The sequence below is a fragment of the Prionailurus bengalensis genome, chromosome B3 (assembly GCF_016509475.1).
Source record: "Prionailurus bengalensis isolate Pbe53 chromosome B3, Fcat_Pben_1.1_paternal_pri, whole genome shotgun sequence".
NCBI lineage: Eukaryota > Metazoa > Chordata > Mammalia > Carnivora > Felidae > Prionailurus > Prionailurus bengalensis.
The window spans coordinates 147,010,920-147,037,592 of record NC_057355.1 but is presented as its reverse complement, the minus strand read 5'-3'; the positions used below and the strand labels follow the sequence as shown (position 1 = coordinate 147,037,592).

Sequence of the window (26,673 nt, the reverse complement as noted above, 5' to 3'; positions counted from 1 at the left end):
CCATGTGATAGAATGATTTATTAGAACAAATTCCATGACAACTCATATAAAATAATCGTTTTCCGAAAGACAGCCGTAAGACCACCTGAGGACAGACAGACAGAAGTACCTCCAAGAAGCCAGACAAATAAGTTACCGATCCCGAGTCGAAGGCTGGAAGGGGGAGGAACGGGAATTTGTGAATAAAAAAAAGCGTACGACGATCACTGAGGGGGTTGTGGATGGAGAACGGCCACTGTTCGCTTCCAGGGGACGGGCTGCGGGCGACTGTGTGGGGCATGCAGGAGACAGCGGGCCGGCACCTCCTCCGTGTGGACCAGCAGGCTCGAGGGGCGGGGTCCTGGCAGGGACCCCGCCACCACTCGCACACAGAAACGGGGGGGGGGGGGCGCGTACAGGACCCATGCACACGAGTGCACATCAGCTAAATGTAAACACAGACACACACGTCACCCATGGGGCCCAGACTCACACCCACTGGCCTCCGGGCCCCGTCCCGCAACCGCCACTCACACAGGCGCCAGGCAGGGTGCACGGCGACCCCGCGCCACGGCGGCCAGGGTGGGCCAGCCCCGCCCCCACCTGCCACAGCCCGCGGGCTCTTTGGCTTAGAGGCTCCAGAAACGGGCCCCCCTGGGGGGCGTGCTCTGCCCCCCCTCCCCCGGCGTGTTCCCAGCTGAAAGAACCCTGAGAAGGCAAACTGTCCCTGGGGGGGGGGGGGGGGTCTCTCCCTGCTCTCCCCGCCCCGCCCCTGCACCGGGACCGGAGCACAGCAGCCTGCGGGGCCCCGAGCCAGACACCCAGGTAATGCCCACAGCATCAGGGAGGACGGGGGTGAGGGTGGGGGAGGGCGGGCGGCCCGGGGAGGCTCCGGTTTCCAGCCACTTGGGTCTAGTGCTCACCACCACCCCCACCCCCACCCCCACCCGGCCTAGAACCGCAGGAAGCCGAGTGCGGCCAGCGTCCCGAGCTGGGACCTACCGCCCTGCAGTGTGGACACGTGCCTGGGCTGGCCGGGAGTGCGGGCGCGTGTCTGGCATGCGTGTGTGCCCGTGTGCACGGCCGGCGTGGCAGCAGCCACACACTCGGTGGGCTTGGCAGTTGCGTTGGCACCAAAGAAGTGGGGTTCCCACCCCGCACGTCTCCGCGGGCCACGTCCCCGCCCCAGGCTACTGGGCCGCAGAGCTGCCCGTGAGGGCCCCGGCCGGGTGCGCCCCGGCCTCCGGTCCCGGGGCACCGCCGGCCCCTCCCGGCTCTGTGTTTGGCACTGAATGGCACCCCCCGGCCCAGCCGCGGCCGGCGCCCGGGGCCTCCGACAGAACAGCAGCCCCCGGCGGCCAGAGGCAGGGGAGGGGCCTCCCGGGCCCAGGGAGCCGCTGCGATGGCACAGACGACTCTTTCCTCAAAAGCTAAAGACAAAAAGGACAGCGTGGAGAGGAGGCAGGGGACACACCCGTGACGCGGCCTCGGCGGTGGCCGCAACGGGGGCCAGGCCGGGCCGGCCCGTCCAGCTGGGGTGCTGCTGGGAGCTAGGGAGGGGCCCGGGGAACCGAGGCCCCTGCCCAGGGGTTATGGCACGTGCGGGGGGGCTCCGCGTGAACCGTCCGCGGCCGGGAAGGGCCGCAGTGGCGGGTACAGGGGGCTGGCGGCGCCGGCCCCGGGGGCCACAGGGGGACCGCCGCGGCCCCCACCGCCTAGATCAGGAACCTCTCCGCGTCAGGGAGGAAGTCGGGGAGGAAGGCGGGGTCCGGGAGGCCGGGGGACCCGCAGTTCGCCCGCGGCGGGCAGCTCCTCAGAGGCAGGGCCGAGGGGGGCGACGCTGGGCTCTGGGCGGCCGGCCGGCCTTTCCCAAGCTGGGCCGAGCCCGCGGCGCCCCGGTTTCCGGTCAGCAGGTCCAGATTCCCGCTGGGGTCCACGATGGCGTTGATGACTGCGGGGGCGGGAGCGTTAGGCCAGCCCGAGGGTCCCACCCCGGGGGCCTCCCAGCCGGCTAACGGTGGGCAGTGCGTCTGGTCTCCCACCAAGGACCCTGCGTGGGGGTGGGGGGCAGCAGCACCAGTGTGGGTCCCCCCCCTCCACCGCCCGCCCGCGTCTGGCCACACCCACCTTCCAGCTGCTTCTGCACACGCCTCAGTTCTTTCAGGATGGAGCTGATTTCCTGGAAGCGAGCGAGCAGGGGGAGATGGGACAGGACCGCCAAGGGGTCGCCTCTCCCCCAGGTCTGTGGCCAGAGCCCCCCACTCCCCGGAGCCAGGTGGCCGGGGGACGGGGCCGGCGCCCACCTTGTTGGACGTCTTCAGGATGGGCACCTCGTTCTCCGAGTTGATCCTGGCTTCCAGCTCCTCCCAGGCACGCCCTGAGTTCTGAAAGAGGATCCTGCCGCCCGGGGGTGGGAGCGGGACGGGCAGAGGACAGTGAGGACCAAAGCCTAGACCCACAGGCTCCCAGGCCACCCCACCCACCACGCCCCTCCCGTGCCCGAGGGGAAACTGAGGCCCGGAGGAGGGCCTGGGCCTGGCTGGTGCCAGAGCCCCCGTCCCCACCTCACGTAGGGAGGGCTGGGGGTCGCCCTGGGGGTCGCCCTGGGGGCTCTGGCTGCCACAAGCTCGGGGCCTGGCGGCCGGGGCCGGGGTTGTGTGTGTGTGTGTCCGAGGGGCCTGTGGAGCCCGCTGGCCCTACTCACTTCATCTTCTCGGCCAGGTGCTCCGTGTTCTCTCGGATGGCGTGGGACAGCTGGGACACGGGGTTGAGCATCAGGTTGTCAAAGATCACCTGCGAGGACCAGGTGTCAGTGCGGTGCCCGGGAGCCGTGGGCACACCCTACCCCTGGCCAGAGGGACCCCTGTGTGCGGCCAGGCCAGCTGTCTGCAGGGAAGGGAGGCGGGGCGGGGGGGGGGGGGGCGCCTGCCTCCTCACGGTTCCAAGGCCGCATCTTGTTGGCGAGGAGGTCCTCACAGCGGTCGTTCATATTCTGGTCCAAGTCCCGAGAGCTCAGGGGACCAGGTGGCACCTTCTGGAAGTTGAGGCTGGCCTCAGGGATTCGTTGCACCAGCTGCAGACAGGGCAGGGCTGCGTCAGCGCACCTCGGGGGCCGCCTGCCAGCAGGTGCGGGCACTCGCGCCTCCCTGCCACGACAGCGAGGAGACAGCCGACCCCACGCCCTGGGCGCTCAGGGCTCCTGGACGCCCCTGCCCCCAAGGCAGCTGTTCGGGGAGCCGAGCGAGGACGCACAGCCTTGGTGCCTGTCCGCCCTCTGCCAAGGTATGCCAGAAGCTGCCGCAGGGCGGGGGGAGGCCGGACACGGCCTGCCCGGACCTCACGGCTCGGGGAGCGGGGGCGGGGCTGGGCTCACCTCCTCACGGGCGGAGATGGTTGAGGCAGGGGTGCTGGGCACGTTGCTGAGGGAGGGGCTACGGGCGGGCCCCGGTGAGCCCAACGAGTCGCCATCTCCAGCCACGTCATGGATCTCCCGGGCCAGGATGGCCACGTCCTTCACTAGCGTCTGGCTCAGCCTGCGGGAGCAGGGAAGAAGGCAGGTGTCGTGGGGTCCTCCGGGCTGGGGGCCGGTGTTGGGAGGTCGGGGAGCAGGAGGCTGACAGAACCGGTGCCCGTCCCCAGGCAGACCTCCCCCTCTCAGGTGCAGGCAGGAGCCCCTCCCAAGGGACAAGTGCCGGTGAGGGGCAGGCGGCCCGCAGCCCGGCCCAGACTGTGCCCCAGCGGCCATCGGCAACGTCAGAGTTGGCAGGGCCCCGTCCGGAGGCTCAAGGCCCCAGTGCCCCCTGAGGGGTGGCCGGAGCTGGGCCCGGCAGGGCCAGGTGGGAAGGGCTCCAGAGCGAGCCACACACACCCTCTCCTCCTCCAGCCACCAGGGCCGGGCATCAGGGCTGCCACAGAACGTGTGGCCACACGAGCCCTCCTCCGCAGGCAGGGACACCAAGGTGGGGGAGGGGTCACAGACCACGATCAGAATCAGGCAAAGGCTGACAAGCCAGGCAGAGACCGGGCACCTGCCCGCAGGGGAGGCGGGGAGGCCGAAGGAGGCTAAGCCCCCAGCATCAGCCTGGCCTCACCCGCGCCCTGCACAGGCGATGACGTGCGTCCCCCTGAGCCCCCGGGGACCGGGGACAGCTTCTGGCCCTACTGCCTGCGAGGTGTCCAGGCCCAGCCTGCAGCCTGTGCCCTGTCCCCGAAGCTCATCGGGTTCCACAGCCAGCAGATCCTGTGCCACCGGAGCCCCCGGCCCAGGCTTGAGGCACTGGAGCCCCTTGTCACTGTCCGCCACCATCCCCCCTCACTGCAGGGGCACAAGGCCCACCCCGCCCAGCTTCCTCCCCACGTCAATGCCTGCGGTCGCCCCAGGCACAGGGACGGGGCTTCCAAGGCCACCGAGGACCAGGTCTCCACCCTCGGCGGTCTCAGCACCACCCAGGGCACCTCCCAGCCGGCCCCCAGGGCCCATCCACTCCCTGCCTGGCGGGGCCGCCCGAGCCCAGCCCCCAGAAATGCTAGTCACAGCTGGAGGAAACCATCCTGGCCGGCCCCTCCCTCCCCGGCAAGGCTGACCTAGGTCCCCTCAAGATGAGGCTCCCCCGCGGGGCGCCTGGGTGGCGCAGTCGGTTAAGCGTCTGACTTCAGCCAGGTCACGATCTCGTGGTCTGTGAGTTCGAGCCCCGCGTCGGGCTCTGGGCTGATGGCTCGGAGCCTGGAGCCTGTTTCCGATTCTGTGTCTCCCTCTCTCTCTGCCCCTCCCCTGCTCATGCTGTCTCCCTCTCTCTCAAAAATGAATAAACATTAGGGGCGCCTGGGTGGCGCAGTCGGTTAAGCGTCCGACTTCAGCCAGGTCACGATCTTGGGGTCCGGGAGTTCGAGCCCCGCGTCAGGCTCTGGGCTGATGGCTTGGAGCCTGGAGCCTGTTTCCGATTCTGTGTCTCCCTCTCTCTCTGCCCCTCCCCCATTCATGCTCTGTCTCTCTCTGTCCCAAAAAATAAATAAACGTTGAAAAAAAAAATTAAAAAAAAAAAAAAAAAAAAAAGATGAGACTCCCCCAACTGGGCCCCACCCTCCCTACGTCCAGAAAACACAGAAGAAGCCCCTCAAATTCACAACAGCACCAAACTGGCACGTGCCCCTGCCTCAGTGCCCGACTCCCCCCCTGCCCCGTGTACCCCTGCCTCAGTGCCCGACCCTCCACCCTGCCCCACGTGCCCCTGCCTCAGTGCCCGACTCCCCCCCCCCGCCCCACGTGCCCCTGCCTCAGTGCCCGACTCCCCCCGCCCCGCATGCCCGACTCAGTGCCCGCGGCCCCCTGCCCCAGACCCGTCTCCTCTCTCTGGCCCCCAGCGTATCAGATGCTCAAGCTTGCTCACCCTGGAAGCAGAGGCCTCCAAAGCCCCCAGGGGCCCTCCGCTCCCCGTCCTCTCTCCTCTGCACCCTGCTCGCCTCCCTCCTCCGGGTGAAGTATCTCCTTCCAGAACCCTCACTCACCACCCCAGCGCACAGGCACCGCCCCCTCCCCCAGTGTCTTGGGAGCTCGGTTCCTGGTCCCCTTCTCTCCATGCCTGGCAGGTCCTCTCTGCTCCACCTCGAGTCTCCACGGCCTCCCACGGCCTCCGTCACCAGCCCTGTGTCTCCACGCCCACACGGGCTGTTCTCCAGGGAACCACCTGCCTCTGGTCACCTCTTTCTAGGAGCCTCACGGGCTCAAGCTTAGCATCCTCAGCACCAAACACTCACCGTTAGCCCAGGCCCAGGCTCCTGCCCTGCCGGGAGCCCTGCAGTGCTCAGCCAACGGCCGCTCCCCAGCAACAGCCCCCCACGTCTGCACTGTCCTTCCCAGCACCCGGCCAGAGGTGACTCGGCAAATGACCACACAAGAGAGTTCATCTTTAACAACCACGGCAGAGTCCGTCCTCAGCCCGGAGGTCCCACACCGCCCACCCGTCCACACGCGATCATCCGCGAACCGTCCGTCTGACAAGCGTCCGCGGAGCCCGTCTGGGAAGAGAGCCCGAAGCCCAGGCCTGCCCTGCCCTGCCCTGCCAGGGCGGGGGGCGCCCCCTGCACGGACGGCTCACCTGGCAATCTCCGCGATCTCTGCCGTCTGCACGATAAAACCGTAGGGGTCGGGATCCTCCTCCTCGTCGTCCGTGTCCCGGAGGCCGGGGGCCCGGGGTCGGGTCCGGCCGGAGCTGCCGGCCCGTGGGGTCTGCGTGGCTGCCGAGGTGCGGGCGCGTGCGTGTTTGGGGGAGCCGTACTCCTCCTCGGACGTGGACGTGCAGTCTGAGCCCTGCTGCCGCCGGCGTGTGCCTGGGCGCGAGCATTTGTTCCAGGAGCAAGAACAGAACAGAGCAGCGCTCAGCACGCTGCGGCAGCCCAGGCCCCTCTGGGCGAGGGCCCGGCACCGCGGGACAGGCCACCGCCGGCCGAGAAGCCGACGGGGGGCGGGCAGCCCGGCGCCTCCACGGCCGGGGCTGACCGGCCCCGGGCAGCCGCGCGTCCCATGGGGAGGTCAGCGCCCTTAGCGGCAGGAAATGGGACCCACGGAGACCCCAAATCAGGGCGAAACTCTCCACGTGGATCAGCCCCAGCCCCTCCCTGGTCTCAGACCTGACTCCCCACAGCGGCGGCAAACACACTCAGAGGGCAAACACGGGGACGGGCAGTGGGTCCCCGACCCCGGACCACACTGCCCCTGCTTCGTCCTCCAGTGGAGCCCGGCCCTCGGCACCCCTTGCCCCCAGCGGGGCTGGAGGCCCCCATGGTCGCCCCCCCCCCCCCCGCCCGGGACCAGAAAGCAGGGGCGCCCTTCTGCAGCTGCGGGAGGCACAGGAGCTTCGAGGAGCTGGGCCAGAGAGCCCACCCTTCAGTTCGCTCGGGGGACGGGCTCCCCAGCGGGCAAGATATCGGGCCACCCCCGGGCAGGAAACCAGCGCCAGCCGCCACGGCCCCGTCTGTCCTCGCCGTGCGTGCGCACAGACCGCGGGCGGCCCGGGGCCCCTGCCCAGGGGTGCGTGGGAGACGGACACGGCCCTCCCCCACCGCGGGCTTTGTGGGCGTCCAGGGAAGACACCCGCCCCGGGCCCCGGGGCACGGCTCGGGCCTCTGCCTGTACCTCGTGAGCCGGATGCCAGCCCAGAGCGCCAGGGAAGAGCGAGCAGCCCGGCCGGCTGTCCGCAGCCACGCGGGTCCCCCCGGGGTCAGCGAGAGCCCCGCCCCCCTGCGGCCCGGGCCTCCCGTGGCACTCGCGCGTGTCTGTGGAGACACGCCTGCTTGCGGGAGCGGGGGCTCCCCGCGGGCTGGAACCGGGACCCCGCGGCCCTGCGCCAGGCCAGCACAGGAACCCACCGCCCAGGCTGGCTGCCCCCGGCACTCACTGGGCGAGGAGTATCGGGCGCTGCCCGGGCGGGCCCTGCTGAAGGGCTGGCGGGGCACCGTGGTGGAACTGGCGGCCTTCCTGGCAGCGGCCCGCGCCTCGGCCATGACGGGCTTGCGGCCGGCGCAGTACAGCTCGACGCTGCGGCCGGAGAAGCCGGCCCGGGCGGGGGCCGCCTCCGAGTCGCCGGGCCCCGTGAAGGACCCGGCCCGCTTCCGCGGCATGGCCAGGATGTCCAGGCGTGACAACTTCTTGGCCTGCTCGGCAGCCGGCCGGCCCACCGGCTCCAGGTTGGCTGGGGGTCCCCGTTCCCCGTCTGCAGCCTCCGTGTCCGAGGCATCCCCCAGCCGGGCCCGCCTCAGCCGGGAGGCCCGCGTGGGCCGGGGGGTGGACAGGCTGTTGGAGCGGGTCAGCACCTGCTGTGCCTTCTGGGAGCCCGTGGGGCCTCGGCCCGGCTCCTCCCGGGTGGCTGGAGACGGCGGTGGGGCCGCAGGCTTCCGGCGAGGCCCTGGCCGCCCTGCCCCGCTGGCCGCGGGGGGCTCGTGGTCACAGGTGACCGTGTCCGTGCCAGGCGGGTGGGCCGGGCCCGAGCCTCGTTCTTCATCAGGCCAGTCCGAGGGCACCCGGGGCCCAGGGCCACGCCGCGCAGCCACGCGCCTCGCGTCGGTAGGGCCCGGCGGGCGACGCTTCTCTGACAGCCGGTCCCGGGCGCTGTTCAAGGAGACGGTCCCCGGGTCCTGTGTTGCCGGCGGGGACGGCGGCTTGTCCTTCTGCAGCCCCGTGGGCTGGGCGCCGGTCGGGCTGGGCCCGTTCTTACCGCTGAGCAAGCTCACAGTGCTAGCCGTGTCCACGTCAGAGTCCCCGGACAGGGAGTCGTCCGGCGGCCCGGGGGCACTGCCCATCTGGCCCTCGGCCTCGTCCGTGGGCTTGGAAAGCAGTCGGGCCTCCAGGGCTGCCAGGGCCGTCTCCGTCTCCTTCAGAATCAGGTGGGTGTCCTGAGGGTGGAGGTCTGTGCGTGAGGCCCGGGCCGCGGCCAGGTCCTGCAGGAGGGGGTGGCTGGAGATGTGTGGAAGCTGGCCAGGCGCCGGGGGGCCAGCGGCCGGCTCCTTGCTGAAGCTCTCCTGCCGCACCAAGGCCGGGGAAGAGCCCTCGGGCTCCGGGGACCGCCCTGTCCGCAGCTGGATGACCATCCTCCCGCTGGTGCTCACGTAGACGCCGTCCCTCACCGGGGGGCTGGCCTGGGCTACCCGTCCTGGGCCCTCCACCTCCCCCGGAGCCACAGACGGTTTCCTGGGGAAGGCCGCCTCCCCGTTCTGGTCCCCAATGAAGAAAGAGGTGGGGGCTGGCTCCCCGGGGGCCCTTGGTGAGCGCCGGCCCTTCGTCCACGCGGGACCCTCCTGGGGGCTCCTGCGTCTCTCCTCACGCGGGGCCCCGCCCAGCTCGGAGCCCCGCCCACCATCCGACCCACTGGCATCGCTGAGGCTGTCGGGCTCCAAGTCCTCCTGGCCCAAGAGGCAGCTGGCCTGCTCACTGCCCGGCTCCGGAGGCCCGGGGCCGCTCCTCCTGGTGGCCTCAAGGCCCCCAGGGCTGTCTGCCCTGTCGCCGGGCAGCTGTGGGAGTAGCCGTCGCTGGCGCACGGGCAGAGCCCCCTCGAGCTCCCCGGCTCTGCGCCCAGGGCCCTCCTCTGCAAAGACAGGGGCGACCTGGTTGGAGTGGCCACAGCCTGTAGGCCCTCAGGAGCGCCGGAAGCCCGGCCTTCCTCCAGACAGCCGGCGCGCACGCGTACCCGAGTGTCCAGCGCGAGGGCCTGAGGCCACTCCTTCCCCCCCCCTCCCCCTCCCCCTCCCCCTCCACCCCCCACCCCTCTGCTGGCCGGGAACCACTTACCTCCCAGGCCTGGGTCTGAGTAGCTATCAGCCAGGCTGGCCCAGCGGGACACCCACTTCTGACCCCCGGGGGAGCCCGGCACCGTGAGGCCCTGCGGAGCGAAGGGCAAGCTGTGTCTGCAGCAAGGGGGGGCGGGGGCAGCGGGGCAGCTCCCCCCACACCTGGCCCAAACACGCCATCCCTGCACCTGCGGCACGCTCCTCCATCAGAGGCAGCCAGGCGACCCCTCGCGCTCCCCTGGGCTGGCGGGAGCCCCACGCAACTGCCGACGTAACTACCTGGTCCGAGCCCAGTTTGGCGGCCCGGAGGTCAGCAGCTGTGACTCAGGCCGGCCCTGCCCGTGGGCACAGGCGTACCCAGGGGCCCCACCCGACTCAGAGCCCCAGGGCCTGCCCTTGAGCCCTCCACACAGGGCCCCCTGCCCCCCGCCCAGCCGCCAGGCGGGCCACTCACGGAAGGTTCCACCCAGCCTCGCAGAGGGGCTGGAACGTCGTCGCGCAGGCCAGGCCACAACCCTCGAGTGCGTGCGTACAGGACCCGAGGGCGGGGCCCCAGCCTGGCTGCCGTCCTCCCTCGCCCGGCCCCTCCCCGGTGCAGTGTGTGTCCCGCATACCTGGAGCCCCCCTTGGGGGTCTATGCCCACTGGCCGGGAGGCAAACTCCTGCAGGAGGGCCATGCGCTGGGCCACCCCGTCACCGGCCGCGTCTCTGTCCCCTCGGATGACCGGACGAAAGGTGGCCGAGGACACCCTGGAGAGCTCGGGAGACTCAAGTACCCCAAAGACCTGCGGGGAGGGACGGCCAGGCCCGGGTCAGCGCCAACCCACCGACCGCCCGTCCCCTCCTGGCCGGGCCCCCACGCCCCTGCCGCGCAGACCTGGTCGATCATCTGGCGGGCCTCCTCCACCTCCGGATCCTGCACGTCCGTCTCGATGGTGTAAGTCCCCGCGTCGCTCAGGCTGTCGTCCTCGTCCTGCTTCCGAGCCTTGGTCAGCTGGGGGTCGGCGGGGGGCGGCGGCGGGGTCGCAGGGGCCACGGGGCTGGCCCCACGGGGGGTCTCAGGGGCAGGCGACTCCGGGGATGCCTTGTCAGGGCCGGGCCGGGCGGCAGGGGAGCCGTCCCACGGGCACTGAGCCATGAAGTCCTGGGCCAGACGGGAACGGCGCCCCATGCTGCCGAAGGGCCGCGGGGAGGCCCGGGGGGCGGGCGAGGACCCCCCCAGCCGCTCCTCTGTCCTCTCCCGCTTGAGCGAGCTGGCCCGCTGTGGCCCCGAGCTGCCGCCTGTCCCCCGCGCCGGGGCCGGGGCCGGGGCCGGGGCGCCGGGGCGGTCCCTGTCGGCCGGCCCGGGGCCTCGACGCTTGTCGGCCTTGGGGTCCCCGGCAGGGGTGTGCGTGAAAGACTGGGAGCGCTTCTTGCGGGGCGCGTCCTGGTCGAAGAACTCGATGACGAAGGCCTGCTGGTTGTGCAGCAGCTCCTGGGGGTCCCGCTTCAGCTGCCTCTGCAGCCGCACCTGCGCCCCGCCGCCCTCCGCGGGGACCCCGGCCGCCGCCGCCTTGGCCGTGGGGTCCTCCGAGTCGCTCTGTGTGCCGTCCTCGTGCTTGTGGCCTAGGAGTGGGGGATCCCCAGCTGTCACAGGTGCTTGGGGACACAGCGCCCCACACCCCGCCCCACACGGCCGAGACGAGCGGCCGAAACACGCTGGACGGCCCCGAGCGCGAGGTGAGTCCAGCACAATCGCCTGCAGACGGGACATCAACCAACCTGACCGGGGCGCCCCCAGGGAGGTGAGGGGGCCGCGGGGCGGTCCCGGGGCCCGTGGTGGGCCAGCCGGTCGGCACTCACCCTTGAGGGTGCGGGTGTGCACGGGCAGGTCACTCTTGGTGCTGTGGCGGTCATCACCGGGGCCGGCCCGGCACAGCAGGCTGGGGTCATTGTGCACCAGCCAGTCGGCCACCTTGGTCTCTGCGGAGACGGCCTCCGCAGGCGTGGCATCCCTGCCGGGCGGCCTCCTCTGGCGCAGGGAGAACTTGGTGACGTGGTCCTTGATCTTAACCTTGCCGGGGCTGCCGTCGTCAAACTCGATGGTGAAGGAGGCGTGGCTCTGTACCACGGGGGCTGCACCGGCCACTCCGGGCTCCACGTCCTTGGTGGGGGCCTCCTGCACCGGCGCCTCGGGGGGCCGTGGCGGCGGGGCCTCCTTCGTGGGGATCTCGAAGTAACTGGGCTCCCGCCTGAACGCGTAGCTGGGGGGCTCCGCTGCGGCCCGGAAGCCGGCCGTTGTCCCGGCCAGCTCCCTGTCCTGCTGCGACGGCTCCTTGGACCGCTCTACGTCGGTGGGGGGAGAAAACACGTCCTTGGGGCTGCAGGGTAGCATCCTCACCCCGCCCGTGTCTGCCAAGACCGCCGTCTCCCCCAGAGCAGGCACCTCCGGGGCTTCCGGGGACCCACCTGGGTCGGGCTCCTCCGGGCGCCGGTCCTCACACGGACTGTCGCCCTCATCCTCGCCCCACCAGGAGGGCTGTCCGTACAGAGGGGTCCGGTAGGCCGCTGCCTCTGCAGAGGGAGGACAGTCCCACCCCGAGTCACTGTGGCGCCGACACAGACAAGGAGGGAGACGCGGAGCCGGGGGAGACACTGGCCTCGGGAGGGGTCCCGGCATCAGCTCCCGTCTCAGACCTGCGGCTGCCCAGGACCCTGCCTTGACTGCTTCAACGTGACCGCTCTGAGCCCTGTTCTGCATCCGCAGTGGGGGACAGTCACAGGGAGTCCAGGACACTGGCTTCCCCCAGCCCCGCCCGGGCCTCCCTGAGGGGCAGTCACCCCCTCCAGCCCAGCTCCGGGCTCCCCAGGGCCTGCCTGTCAGAAGGTCAGGAGGACAGGAGTCCATACCCAGGGACAGTCTCTCCGAGGCTCTGGAAGTGACTCAGGCCACAAAGGGGGCCCTGAAGGCTGAGCCCACTACAGACTGACCGGACCACACGGGGCACGGGGGGTGCAGTGTACCCAGGTAGGCGTGGGTGGGGGACACACAGGTGCCTGAGCTCACACAGAGCAGGTCTGTGCCATGGCTCCTGCTGGTGGAGTGGGCCCAGGAGGCTGGAAGATGGGACAAGGGTCCGTGCTGGGAGGGGAGGGTCATCCGGATGGGGCAGACCCGTGGGGGGGCCGGCCTGTGTGCCTCGGGGCTGCCCTACCTGCTCCCGGCCTCCGGTCCACCCTCTCCGGCCTGGGGCTCGAGGACTCGCAGTAGGGGGTGTGCTGGGGCAGTGCCTCGCCCTTCCTGGGTGCCGGACTCTTGACGCTCACCTGCAGCTGGCTAGTGTACTTCTCGTGCTGCGGGCAGCGAGGTGGGGATGAGGGGGTGAGGGGATGAGGGTGGGGTCCAGCTCTGGAGACGCCCAGGGCAGCCTGCCTCCCTCTGAGTCCAGAGGGGGCAGGAACTGGCCCCACACACGAGCTCTCCTTACTGAACCCCATGGAATTGACAGCCTGAGGTGGAAACCGGGGGTCCCTGCCCAAGCCTGGGGGGTCCTCGAGACCAGGAAGCTTCCAGGAAGGGGGTGGGGGAGGCAGGGGCGGGCGGCAATCATCAGAGGTGACACCTCGCCCAGGACCCACCAGAGAGAGGGGAGGGATGGGCCCCAGGGCACGGGAAGTGGGGAGCAGCGGTCTACCCCAAGAGACCGTGCACGTGAACGTTGGTTTGCACGCGTGCGTCTGTGTACGTCTGTGTGAGTGCGTGTGTGCGTGCCGGGCTCCCCTGGTCGACCCCTGCGGTTGTAGAAGTCGGCCTCACGCTGGCCGGTGACTCCAGGCAGGCTGCCCACACGCCCGGTGCTGCCCACAGCTCACTCCAAAGATGGGGCTAGGGCTAGTCTCCCCCACACGGAGCTCCTGGGTAAAGCTATGGGCAGGGTCCCCCAAGTCAGGGCTCCAAGACTCCCACACAAACGAGCAAGGGGAGAAGACATGGCCGGCCTGCCGTGGCCCCCCCACCCGGGCCCCTCAAGCCCTGACCGAGAGTACCCCAGGACCCCCTACAGGGCTGTCCCCAAATACTGACCGCTCCTGCCTGTTCCTGGCCACCACCTGCGGTAGACTGCTCGGGGTCCTCCTTGGTACCCAGGATGCCTCTCGGCGCCACCCCCCCCAGCTGGTACAGGCACACAGCAGCCCCCTCTCCATGCCCAGCACCCGTGGCTGCATCAGCCTCGGGGGAGTGACCGTCTTCCCCACCCGCTAGACTGGCCAGTCTGGCAGGACAGGCCCCACCAGGCTGGGCTGACTCATGGCACCAGCACCAGGCCACGGGAGCCAAGAGGCCGAGGGTGCTGGCCCGGGAGAGCTGTGGGGCGCAGGGGCCTTGTGGGAGGAGCCCCTGGGCTGCGCGCCGGCACTGACCCTGAGCGCCTCCTCGGGGACCCGGTGCTGCACACGCTCCAGCACGTACATGTTGGAATGTGGCAGCGAGTTAAGGCAAACCCAGAGCAGAGGAGCCAGGATAAGGGCGCAGGGCAGTGGGGGAGCAGACGGCCCAGAGGAGAGGCGTGTGCTGCCCCCCAACAGCCGCTTGTGCACCAGGCCCGTGCCCACGCTGCACCAACGACCTGCGTGCCAGGCTGCCCAACTCAGACACGCAGGACACAGCCCGTTCCGGAACCCAGCACACCCCTCCCCCCGCCCACCACTAGGGCCATGAACATGCCCTCTACACGCCCCCCACAAAGGGCAGGGCGGGCAGGTGATGCGCCCAGGAGCCAGGCCACACAGTTAGCTCCTGGCTCCCATCCCAGACCACCCCTCGGCCCTGGCCTCCCTATGTTCTAGAAGTGGGGAGGGGAGGGCTCAGCCAGGGGCTGTGTCCATACCCCCGGGGGGGTACGCCCACACAAGCGCAGGCTGCGGCGGGCAGAGGAGAAGACAGGGTGGGCTCCAGCTGCGTGCGGGTCCCCAGAGCAACCAGGCTGCTCAGGGCGGAGGCCCAGCCCTCACTCACACATGCTCTGAGCACAGAACGCCACGCCTGGTCAGCCCCCGGTTTGCCCCTGGGTCCCAGGTCGGCGCACTGGTTCCTGGAGCCCTGTGTCAGCTCAGACCAGGAGGTGGGAAGCAGTTCCCTGAGACCGGGGCCTCCGTCTGGGGAAGAGCGGGTACAGGTCAGGCCGGAGCCCAGGCTAATGGCCGTGGGCCGTGAGCACAGAGCAGCTGTGCCCACTGGGGCCCCTACCACTTCCAGGACATCCTGGACCAGGACAACCTAGGGCGACCTGGGCCAGAAGGAGGGGGCACGGCCCGGAAAGGATATCATAGCCGAACCGGATGACGTCATGGAGCTTCAGCGTGACGTACTTCTGGTCCGGGATGCGCACATCATTCACGAACGTCTGCAGAGGAAGCAGGTGGCAGGGCCCGGTCAGCGGCAAGCAGGACAACAACTCAGGAGTCCGCTCCTTCCTCTCTGCTCTGGGCCGGGCACTGGCCCTCTGACACATGTGCACCCAGCCTCAACCCTGAAGGGACCCCAGGACAGGCAGCCGCTGAAGGGCCGGCGTCACCTGGACTCCCAGGACCCTCAGGTAGCCCCACAGTGTCCTTGGCAGTGGCCACGTGGCGGGGCTGGTCTGATTGTGCAAAGCCACCCGCTCCTGGAACCCTCTTCCCCCACCCAGGGACTTCTAATTGTCTGGTCGCCGGATACCACGCCGTGGCCAGATGAGTGGGAGAGCCCCGCACACCCTGAGGGCCCCTGGGTGACAGAGGGACGACAGATGTGGGGGCCAGAGTCTGGTAGGAGCAGCACAAGGCCTGGAGGACGCCGTACAGGGCGGAGGCGGGCACAGCAGGCCCTGAGAGGGCTCCATGTGCACACTTTGTATGCGGAGGAGGAGTTCTCAGCCCCGAGCAGGGAGCAGAGGATGCAGGGCTGGCAGGGGGGTAGCCGGGAGGCTCTGCAGACACACCCTGCCCGCCCATGTCCTTGGCTGCGCTCGGTGTCACGCGGGCAGGCAAGAGCTGGCCCCAACTACACGGACGTCCCAGGCCTTTGAGGATGGGGGAGCACCAACCAGGCCAGCGGCCCCAGGGACCCTCTCAGCACCGCATGGTCTGGGGGTCGGCGTCTCGGTGCGGCCCACGTGGGCGGAGGCAGTGCTCACCCCCCTTGCAGCCCCATCCGGGTAGGGCCAAGAGAGGAGGGGCTCGGGGGCCCCAGAGCCCTGGACGGGAAGTGCTGGGTGGGAGGCGGTCCGGGGTGCCCAGCACTCGCCAGCCGGTGGCTACTGTGGGACCCCTGACTCAGGATGGAGGGCAGGCTGCACGAGCCGGAGGGACAGGGTGAGAGGCCCCTGGGGCAGGCAGAAACAACACACCCAGACACTGGACCCAGACGGACACTGGACCCTGGACAGAGCCTTCACCGGACCCCTCCCTGCTGCGCCCTGCTCACGAGAGGCCACGCGGCCCCCGGGACAGGGTATCTCAGTGGACACCTGAGCAGACCCACTTCCAGCCTGCAGGTGGTCCGAGGCCTCCACTGCCCACCCTAGGGCTCCTTTCCCCAGAACAGCCCTGCCCAGGGGAGGAGGCCATGGGGCCACGGCACCTGCGGGTGGCTTCCTCCCCACCAGAGCAGGAGTTTCAGGAGGAGGCCAGGTGGGGACAGAGCAGAGGGATGTGGTCACCGAGGGGAAGTGACCACAAGGGGTGGCAGGGGGTGGGCTGAGGGTGGGGGGTGAGGCCAGGGGAGAGGGGCGGGGCCAACACAGGGGGAGGTCACGAAGAGCCAAGGCTGAGGGATAGGCCATGATGGGGGGTGGGGCGGGTAAGAAGGGTGCTGCCACCAGGAGGAGGGGTCATGAGAGGGCTTGATCATCACAAAGGGAGGGTGGGGCCAGCAGAGGTAGGGGTCCTGAAGAGGGGTGGGGCCAGCAGAGTCAGAGGGGGTGGGGCCAACACAGGGGGAGGGATCATGAAGAGGTGGGGGGGGCAGCACTGACAGAGGGGTCCTGAAGGGGGAAGGGCCAGCACAGAAGAAAGGGTCATGAAGAAGGGCGGAGCCAGCACAGAGGGAGGGGTCATGAAGGGGGGGGTCATGAAGGGGGAGGGGTGGGGGCAGCTCAGAGGGAGGGGTCGTGAAGGGGGAGGGGTGGGCAGCTTAGAGGGAGGGGTTATGAAGGGGGAGGGGAGGGGGCAGCTCAGAGGGAGGGGTCGTGAAGGGGGAGGGGAGGGGGCAGCTCAGAGGGCCCCTAGCACTCACCCCGTTCAGGCTGCCCAAGTCCTTCACCCAGTGTTCGTCCCTGTCCTGGTCGTAGTTGATGACGGCATGCTGCTTGTCCACGCTGCGGGACTGGGGACACACAGACTGCCCTCAGCCCACTTTCCCGGTTCGGTGAGGGCCGCGGAGGCAGAGGAACCCCCAGTGGGAGACCCATCCTCTCCTACCCCCCCCACCACCACCAGACCCACACCTGCCACCTGGGCCTCGGAGCCCCCGAGGCCCCACCCACGCCCCCATCTTGAGTGCGTGTGTCCCAGAAAGGCCACCCGGCCTGACTCCACTAGCTGTCCCAGCCACGGGAGCGGGCCACAGGGAATTGCCGAGGGGTCAAGGCCGGGTCCTCCCGCCCCCTGCTGCCCCCCCACCCCCAGGGGCCCTCCCCCCATCCCCGAGGCTGCCCCTGCGTCAGCCGGGGGGAGGGCTGGGAACCCCCTGGTCATCTGGCACATGCTGCTGTTCCCCCCCAAGGGCAGTTGGGGGCGGGCAGAGCCCACAGAGAGGATGGACGGGCGGGGGGGCTCAGGGAGAGGCCTCCCCCCACTCCCAGTCAGCCCCACAGGGGCCCGCGCAGCCTCTGCCAATGAGGGTGACACACAGACACGGTGCGTCTATGTGCCCTCACGCACGGGGCTCACACCGGGCCACACAGGTGCACACGTACATCAGTGCTCCCACACCGAGCGCTTCTAACCTTTCCCTGGTCGCCACCCCCTCAGGACCCCTCTGAGGATGGTCACCCAGCCCCTCCCCCAGCCACGAGGCCGGCGGTCCTGGCACAAGGCACACGGCCACTGCCCACCCCACCCCCACCCTGCCGGAGGCCCTGGGCGGCCGGGCGGCCCCTGCGTCCCTCTCTCGCCACCTGAGGAGACCCAGGCCTGGGACCAGCCCCCGGAGAGGCCAGCAGAACTGGCCAACCTAGGAGGTGTCCAGACCGCCTGGATGGCAGTATATGGCCCCGTGCGCCTGCCGGGCAGTGCCTCCACAAGACACCCGGACCTATCTGCAAGGGCACGGGATGGCCCCTGGCCCAGGACCCTAGTGCCCATGTGACTATGCCACTCGAGGGTCGTCAGCTCTCACAGGTGAGTGCCCAGACCTTCCCTCCCCGAGACAGCCGGACCCACAGAGCCCACTTCCTCTCCGACACCCTCCACCTGCTCAGCCCCTCTGGCACCACCAGGCTGGGGCCCAGCACCTCCCACAGACTAGAAGCCCCTAGGGCAGGGCCTCCTGCCTCACCCAGAGACCCAAGGGCACAGCAAGGTGCGGGTGGGGGCGGACACGGGTTCTGGCCCGCTCTGCCCTGCCCAGGTCACTCTGCTCGGCAGATGGGCCGAAGGCTCTGGAGAACAGACCGTAGTGGGTGAGCAGGGCCCCAGCAGCAGCCTCCAGCCCTGCCTGCCCACCAGAGGCCCCATGCGGCCAGACCCACAAGGCTGCTGCTGCAGTGGGGGGTCTGGGGGGGGGGGAGAGGCATGAGGAGGGGAGGGGGCGCAGGCCACGGGCCTCCGGTCCTCTGGAAGGAAGCAGGGCTGCAGGGGCGATCCAGAGGGCAGAGCAGCCTGTGGGGCCGTCCCAGCACTGCCGAGGGAGGCAGGGGCCGGCCCTGCTGCCAGCATGTGCCCTGGTCAGCCCCCGGGACCGAGACTGCTGAGGCTCCCGGTGCCAACACATCTGCCTCCCTCAGCAGCGGGCCTCTGACCGGGTGAGTCTAACCTTGAAACCCACGCCTCACCCCCCAGGCCTCACCTCTGCCCCCATCCTGGATCCCTCATCCAAAGTGGGCACCCACGCCAGCCAGGTCCTGGCCACCCCGGCCGCAGCCTCCTCCCTGGATGCTGGGCACCACCTCCTCCATCAGACTCTCCTGCTGGTCCCCGACACAGGCCCGCCCAGCACTCACCCACCCCCACAGCCGGCCCTAGAGACCCTCCACGGCAGCCCCCCACCTGGCACGGGGCTTGCTGGGGGACACTGGCGCTCCCTCACCTGGGCCTCAGGCCCCTGGCTGCAGGTGGGGTTGACAAGGACAGCAGCTCTCTGGGGGACCTGAGTGCTCAGCCCGCCTCGCCTTGGGCCGGGTAACCGTCCCTCGCGAATCTGCTGTTACAGTGCCGAGAGCCCGGCCTGGTGGCGAAGAGAGCTAGTGCTGCTGGGGGTCTGGGGGCTTGCCTCCACCCGCGCCCTCTCCCAAGCTCAGCCCAGGGCTCCAGGACAGGCCAGCTGCCCGCCTCTGCCCTGCCCGACACTCTGGGTCCCAAAGGAACTCCCCCCCCTGTGGAGCCGGGCCTTGGCCTCTTTGCAGCCGGGTAGCAGATTTTGGGGGGGGGGGGCAGCTGCAGGCCCGGGAAGAGCCCTGGGAAGGGGCATGCCACGGGGCTCTTGCCAGGTCCATACCAGGAGCTGGTGCCACACGGGGCTGGCCTGAGGCAGCAGCAAGGGCACGCTGTCCCTCAGGGTTGGAGACCCCCTTTGCTAAGGAATAACCCCGCTGGAGGGGCTTCTGGGCTGACCCCCCAGCCTGAACAACTCTCTTCCCTCCCCAAGCCTCACACCCCCACTCCCGGACACGTCCCTGGCTACCTTCTGGGCGGCTCAAGCCCAAACCTGACTCCTCCCTCCCTGCCCACGGCCCCACAGCCTCCCCCAGGAATGCCACCAGCTGAGGGTCCACCTGTCCCCGCCCTACCTGTTCCCGCCATACCCTCTTGCCCCCAGGCGCCCACTGGCCTTCCTCCCCAACCCGTCCCCTCCGCAGCCACCTTCCTCCTATCCTCTCAGCCCCCATCGGTCCTGCTGTCTTTCTTCTGCAGAAACTTCCCGGGGCTCCCAACCAGCCGGAGAGGAAAGGCTGGTCTTGTCCCGTGAGCCGAAGGCCCCGGAGGCCTCTCCGAACCTTCCTCTCCCTGCCCTGCCCCGGCCAGCCCTCTGGCTCCTTGCTTGCCACAGTGCCCTCATCTGCACCCACGGCCCGGGCTGCCCCATCCGGTCCCCAGGCCCGCCCTCCACTCCCAGCCAGGGCTCTGGCACCAGGACCGATGGGGAGCAGGCGGAGAGGGACCTCCGGAAGCCTCCCTCCCAGCCCTGACACCCCAAGCCCGAAGCAGACCCCAATTCCACCACGCTCAGGTGCTCAGAGGCTGGGCGTCCACCATGGGAGGGGGAGGCAGCCCCTTGACCCCCCCCAGCCGCCCCGTGGAAAGCAGCCTCGGCACGCACTAGTAAAACGGCCCCGAGAAGCTCCAAACGTTTCGAACTTTGGGAAAAGGTCTAGCGACACTTACTTTAAAAGTAATAAAGACGTGCTTCCAGGCTCTGTGTCAGACTCCCCCACGGGGAGGAAGCCCCGCCCGGCCAGGCTGACTCTGGCAATGGCCAAACCCCAGGGCTCCGGACACGCCCTCCTGCCAGCCCACAAGCGCCCACAGCGGACGGGCTCGGCCTGTCCGCCCGCCCGGGGCTGTGGTTTCCGAGGAAGGATCTGAGCGGACAAATCCCAACAGGCTGCGACCGGGCAAACTGGGCGGAAGTGGAGACGACACCTATCCACGGGCACGCGCGTGCCTGTTACGTCCACGGGTGCACCCGCACAGGCCCCCACGAGTGTGCCCGGTCCCCCTGGGGGCAGGAGCCACGGCAGCCTGACCTGGGCCCGCGTCCACACTCACGGCTGTGTTACTTAACACACCCTGGAGGAGCACCAGCTCTGGGCCAGGCTTGCACAGCATGGACACGGTGGCGAGCCGCCCGCGGGGCTACTGGAGGACACGGGGTGGCACGTGGCCAGGTGGCCGTCTCTGCCTCCGGAACGCTCTCCCCACGTCCTCTGCCCCCAGGGGCCAAGCCACAGCCCCTCCTGCCTGATCTGCGGCACAAGCCTCCCGGACACCCCCGTGCTCCCCGGCCTCCTCCCTCTGCCCCGTACGGCGGCCCCAGCTGCCTGGCACCCCTGCCAGCCCTCCACACCTCTCCTCCTCCTGGGTGCTCAGCTCCACGGTCCCCATCCTGTCCCCAAGGCCACCTCTTTTGGGCCTCTCCCCTGGGGACTCACCTGGTCCCGCTTACACGTGTGTGGCCGGCCCACCCCTGGAGCGCTGACCCAGGCCGGGGGGGGGGGGGGGGGGGGGGGCGTGCAGGGTCTCTGTGTGGCCGTCCCAGCGCCAGGACAGGACGGTGCTCCATCACAACTGTTGAGCCACAAATGTGGGAACGAGGACGAGGACAGTGCAGAGGGAAAGCCCGGGCCCTCCAGGAGCATGAGGCAGGGAGCGGGTGAGGAGGGGCTGGCTGGTGAGGATAAGCAGGTGAGGGCACCCGAGGAGAGGTCCCAGACAGCCAGGGCAGGTGTAGGGCGAGGCTGGGCCCGGTGTGCCTGTCCCTGAACCTGGGTGAAGTGGCAGTGGCACCTGCGGTGGCCCAAAGCACAGGTGAGAGAGGGGAGGTCAGGGCTGGTCCCTGGACCACTGATGGGGACCCTGGCTGGGACCCCGGTGGAGGGGAGGATGATGGCTTTGCTCAGTAGCACACAGCTTGGGCTGCCTCTGTGATATCCAAGCAGGCTATGAACACAGGGGGCTCGAAGCTGGGGGCGGGACATGTCGGGACACCACGTGAATCATCTGAGCATGGGTGTGGACAGGACCCCAGGGAGGTGCAAGCTGTGGCCATCCCAGCATGCTCAGGATCCGGGCAGAGAGGGAGGCTGCAGGGGCGGACGGCATCCCCGCACCCCCTCTATGCCTGCGTGAGCTCCTGGAGCCTCAGTTTCCCCATGTGCCGGAGGACAGCCAGGGGAGAGACACAGGAACAGCCAGGCCGGGGGCTGGCTCCCACGAACGGCTGAGAAGCCCTCACTGCTCCTGGCCAGCTCAGGGCTCCACCACGGACTCGCCAGAACTAGGAACTGGACCCCAAACCCTGCAATGAGCCTGACCCCCGCCCCCTGACCCAGAAGCCTCTCCACCAACACCTGGGGAGAGAAGCAAGCAGAGTGAGGGTCCGATGCAGGGGGGACAGAGCCAGGCAGTGAGCAGAAAGAACGCCCACAGAGGCCCCCTGTCAGGCACTGCCTCCTCCAAGAGGCCCTCCCGGCCACCCTAGGGAGACCGGCAGAACCATCCATACGCTACACAGGCACACAGCACCTTGCCGGGGGTCCGGGACAAACGCGGTGACTCCGAAGCCAGCATACGTTCGGATCGGCCTCCCATGACAGAGAGCAGGGGTCACATCCCACGATACCACCCGGGGGGAGCAGCGGCCACATCCAGACCCACGCGGGCCATCCCGGAGCCCCGGACGCACCCACAGCTGCTGCCTGCCTCGTGGGGACCCAGTGCCGTGAGCGTTCTTTATACTTGTAAGCAGTTTCTAAAGGTCAAGACCCCTTCGTGACCTGTGGGAACCATACGAGATTGATGTTTCAATGCCCATAAGGAGCATCCTCCTGGTCCAGCCGCGTCAGCTGGATTACCACCGCCAGGCTGCCGCATCTGGATCCCGGCAAAGCGGAGTAGCTGCCGTGGGGACATGCGGCCCAGAAGGCCCCCAACAGACACCCAGGGCTTTACAGAAGACACGTGCCCACCCTGTACAGAGTCACCGACTGGGTCCCTCCAGCATCCACAGGCGTGAAGAAAAATACAGAGACAGACTGTTCCGGATTAAAGACGCTTAAGAGGCCCAGCAACCAGACACGATGTGGGAACTTCGCTGGTCTGCGGTCAGGCAAGTCAGAGGACCTTGGGGAGAAGCCCCGGTGTCCAGACCGGGATGGGGTCTGCCCTCGGGAGAGGGAGACACACATGTGCTGCCCACGTGAATGTGCACGTGGCTGGGAGCCCCGGCCCCACGCGTCCTGGGGAACAGGCAGCAGCAGCCAGGTTTGCACAAGGAACCAGGGCCGTGCGGGCAGTGCACCACCCCAGGACACCTCTCCTTCCGAGAGTCCCACAGCGGGTGGCATGGGGCTTGAGGGGCTGGGGGGCAGGGGCCCATGGGCCACAAGGGGCCGGGGCCGCGGGGAGCCTGACTCCGTCGCACCATGAGGGCAGGGAAAAGGACACCAGAACTAGGAAGAACCCTACAGGGTCGTCCACCTCCCTTCCCTCCTCGTTCCCAAGCAGCCAGATGCGTGAGCCCCACAGAAGCCAAACTCGGACTCTGAAACCCAGGGCCCGAGAAATTCCTGACTGTCAAGTGCCCGGTACCCTGACTCCACCGGCCTCTTCTACCCCAGAAAGGCCCCTTCCCCACCCCAGGGTGCCTCAACGGGCTGCCCTGGACAGCTCTCATGGTCTGAGCTGGCCCCGCGGCTCCCCACTCGGCTCATGGCCCAGGTGGGGCCCCCGGACAAGAATATGGACATATCCACTCTGCGGCACCTTCCAAAGGTGGGTCCCTGACACCTTGAGAACCTGATAGAAGCCTAAGCAACTTCCGGTCAGAAAGCGCCAATGCGCAGGCGCAGGAACCGGCCCTGTGCACATGCTCAGGCCCTGATGCGCCCAGCCATGTGTGTGGTGCCCTCCGGCCCCGCCCCTCGGCCCCGCCCCGGAGGCGTCCTCACTCACCTGCAGCATAAGCTCACACTCATCACGCCCCACGAAGATGAGCTCTCGCGGGAGCCGGTGGCGGGTGCCGCCGCTGCTCACCAGGAACCAGGAGGTGACGCTCATCTTGGCGCAGGCAAGGCCCGTCTGGCCCTGAGGGGAAGGAGTCATTAGGGCAGGCGTCCCTCCCTGCACCCCCGCTCCAGGGCACGCGCACTGAACCAGGGGATCTGCCTCCCCGGCTGAGGGCAGGAGGGCCCGGGGGAGAGAGCTGAAGACAGGAGTCCTGAGCCGTCAGTACACCTATCACCTCGAGGAGACCGAACATTTTGGGGGCAGAGGCCTCCACGCAGGCCAGCGCCAGGTGGCCAAGGAATCAGGTGACCCCTCCAGTGTCCAGGAGGGGGGTGCTTTGGTGCCCAAGGTCCTGGGGGCATCGGTGGAGGACGGGTGTGAGGGGCTGGTATGGTCAAGATGAGCAGGGAAGCGAAGGCAGGTGGACGGGCACAGTGGGGACAACCTGAGTGGCAACAAGGGCCAGTGTCACCCAGAGACCAGGCCCTGGGGCAGCCGGAGGCCCCCATGCAGCCAGCATGCACACGCTGTCACACGGAGCCCACTCGCGCGGAGCCCCAGAGCAGAGCTGCGCCATCACGGCAGCACAGGCACTTGGGCCCCAAACACACACACGCTCACGGGACACACATGTGCACATGGGTCACACCACACCTGGAGCACCGCCTACGAGCGCCCTGGCCCCTCTTCTCTGCACAGACACTGCTGAAGCGCGCGCGCGCGCGCGCGCACACACACACACACACACACACACACACACACACACACACTGGGGCAAGTCGCATCATGAGGGCCACCGCGTGCCGAGCGCTGTCCTGGACTGTGAGCAGCTGTGCCCTGCATCGGGGGCTCTCTCCAGCTGGGCAGGCCGCAGCAAGGCTGAAAGGCTCTGAGGAAGTGTGAGTGTCCCAGAGGAAGAACAGGCGGGGGGGGGGGGGGGGTGAGGGTGTCTGGGAAGGCGCCCTGGAAAGCTGACATGTAACACCAGGAGGTGGATGTGCGTGTCCCAGGCAGAGGGACAACCAGTGCAGAGACATGGGGTCATAAGGCCTGCGGCTGGAGCCAAAAGCTGGTTCCAGGACACGCTTCACCTCTGGGGGGCTCAGCGCAAAACCCAAGTGTTGTAGTCTTGTCCAGAAGTCATGAAGGATTTCCAGTCAGTGAGAGCAGAGCACAGGCCCGGTTGGCGCCTGTGTGGCCAGCCCTGGAGGTCCCAAGGCCGCGATGTGACTCACAGGACACAGCACGGACGAGAGGTTAGGCAGACCAGGGTGAGGGGACCGGGAAGAGAGAGGAAGGTGCCGCCACCCTGGTGGAAGCAGAGGGGGTCCCCAGGCCCTGTCCCTTTGCTACCCGCACCCAGAGGCCCAGGTCTCAGCTCCCTTCTGGGCAGACAGTGAGCAAGGTCAGTACCAGCACATGCCAGTCCGGGAAAGCCCGAGTGGCCGTGTGTCCCAATGCATACCCTCATGACACCTGAGGCAAGCAGGTGGGAAGCCGTGGGAAAATCCAGCCCAGAAGGCAGCTCCAGTCCGCCAGAACCCCCTCCCGGGGCCTCGGGCGCTCCCTGAGAGTCCAGCCAGAGGGGCAGGAGACCGAGGCCAACGGGGTGGGGACCTGTGGAGGCCTCCCTCATTAGGGCAGCTGGGGGAGGGGACAAGGCTATCTCTGGGAAAGCCCCCGCCCCATCATTGCCCTTCCCAGCCCCCACATCCCACACTCTTGCATCACCTGCTAAGGTCTCCAAAAGGCAGCGACCCCACCCAGAGGAGGCCACAGCCTCGACTTAACAGCAAAGGGAGGCCAGGCCCCCAGAGCCTGGTTTTGCGGCTGTTCCAGAGCCCACCCAACCCTGCCACCACCAGCCCATCCAGAAAGGGCTCATGCCAGGGGAGCCGTGGACGTTCCCAAACAGCCTGCGGCTGGTTCGGGGCTGGGCTGGCCACCGTTGCTAGGAGGGAGAATAATAAACACCCCAAACTTGTCCCCCCAGCCGCCCCAGCCAGAAAAGCCACCCGCCAGGAGGTGAGGAGGAAGGTGGAGCCGCCCGGGGGCAGGGGCTGGGAGCGGCCGGGGCTGGGAACGGGAAAGGATGGGGGCAGGGGCCGGGAGCCGGCCGGGACTGCGAACGGGAAAGGATGGGGGCAGGGGCCGGGAGCAGCAGGGGCTGGGGCGGGCGGGCGGGCGGCTGGAAGGAGCAGACGGAACGGAGGCCGGGGACAGGCCGGGAGAGGAGGCAGGGACCTCGGAGAGACGGCGGCGACACGGGAAACGAGGAGGAGGGAGGGACCGCGGGAGGAGAGACCAGGCCGGGCGGCGGCCGGGCCCGGAGGGGGAGGGACAGGCGCCTTCTGAATCAGCGCTCTCCGGGGCGGCCATGGCCGAGCCGGTGCCTGGGCGGGGACCCCGGCGCCCAGGCCTGCGCGCCCCTCTCCAGGCCGCGTAGACGCGCGCCGGGCGCCCCTCCGGGCCTGGCGCAGCCCTGGGCCGCCTCCGCGGCGGCGGGGACCGGCCCGGCCAGGTGTGCCCGCGGCCGCCGTCCCCACGCCTTTGTCCCGCCCGGAGGGGACTTGCCCCCCGGCCCCCCGCCCCCTTCCATCCCCGCGCGGCGCCGCAGGCGCAGGTGCGGGCGCAGGGAGGCCCCGGGCTTACCTGCGGCTCGGCCCCGGCGCGGCCCCGGCCCTCCCGCCCGCACCTGCCGGCCGAGCGCTGGGCGGGGCCGCCGCCTAGGACATGCCCGGCGCGGCCCGCACGCTCGCGGCAGCCCCGGCCGAGCCCACGGGCGGAGCGGCGGCCCCGCGGCCTGGCGCGCGGGTCCCTGACGTCTGCGGGCGCGCGCCCCGCCCCGCGCCCTGGCCCCGCCCCCTCCCGCCCCGCGCCCGGGCCCCGCCCCGCCCCCGCCCCGCCCCCGGAAATCCAGGTTAGGGCGGGCCCCCGTGCCAGGTGAACGCCGCCCTCGCCCCTCGCGCGCTCCCCTCCGTGTCTCCGCGCCCCCCCGCAGACCCCTCCCGTCTCCGTCTGCGTCCCGGCCCCCCGCGCCCGCCCACCCCCCACCCCCTCCCCCTCCCACCCTGCCCGCAGACGCCCTCCCCTCCCAGTGTCCGCCCCGCCCCGGCCTCGGCTGGGGGACCTGCCCCCGCGTGCCCGGCGGACCCTGGGGCCGGGAGCAGCCCGCAGTCCTGGCCCTGGGCCCGCGGCTTAACGCTTCACCGCGCTCCGGGAGCCCTCCCAGCCCCTAACCTTTAGCCCCGCCCGCCCAAATGCGGGTGGAGCCTGGGGGGAGGGGAAGGGAGTCCCCGAGGCCCGCCCGGGCCCTCCCGCCCGCGCCCCCGGCGCCCAGGCGCGGGGCGTTCCGGGCTGGGCTGGGGGCGGGGGTCGTGGGCGTCGGCTGGGGGCCGAGGGGCGGGTGCGTCCGGGCGCTCGGGAGGTGCTCACCGCTCCCGGGGTCGGGGCCCACGGGCCGCTGGCTCGGTGCTGGGCGTTACCGCAGAGGCGTCGTGGCCCGGGAGC

At 69.6% G+C, this 26,673-nt stretch overlaps 1 protein-coding gene across 2 annotated transcripts; it reads right to left on the bottom strand.

Annotated features, from left to right (window-relative positions):
* Positions 1-26,673, bottom strand: CEP170B (centrosomal protein 170B). 2 transcript variants are annotated; one of them, XM_043557109.1, is made up of 19 exons: positions 26,599-26,673; positions 23,110-23,241; positions 16,514-16,603; positions 14,564-14,642; positions 13,660-13,718; positions 12,453-12,591; positions 11,707-11,811; positions 11,101-11,583; positions 10,136-10,863; positions 9,873-10,043; positions 9,260-9,350; positions 7,374-9,056; positions 6,075-6,306; positions 3,353-3,512; positions 2,909-3,052; positions 2,684-2,772; positions 2,283-2,376; positions 2,107-2,158; positions 1-1,930 (listed from the first exon to the last, which is right to left on the bottom strand). In XM_043557109.1, the coding sequence occupies exons 2-19, from the start codon at positions 23,212-23,214 to the stop codon at positions 1,695-1,697; spliced, it is 4,740 nt and encodes a 1,579-aa protein (XP_043413044.1). In that variant the 5' UTR covers positions 23,215-23,241; positions 26,599-26,673; the 3' UTR covers positions 1-1,694. The 2 variants fall into 2 exon arrangements, with proteins under 2 accessions (XP_043413044.1, XP_043413043.1); XM_043557108.1 differs by lacking the exon at positions 26,599-26,673 and adding an exon at positions 25,816-25,959.

Excerpts from the sequence above, each read along its gene's own strand:
- CEP170B (XM_043557109.1), bottom strand. The coding sequence starts at position 23,214 with ATGAGCGTCACCTCCTGGTTCCTGGTGAGCAGCGGCGGCACCCGCCAC. Across the intron at positions 12,592-13,659 it reads TCCCCGAGGAGGCGCTCAGG|CACGAGAAGTACACTAGCCA; the intron begins GTCAGTGCCGGC and ends CGCTGCCCGCAG. Across the intron at positions 10,044-10,135 it reads CCCGCCAGATGATCGACCAG|GTCTTTGGGGTACTTGAGTC; the intron begins GTCTGCGCGGCA and ends CCCTCCCCGCAG.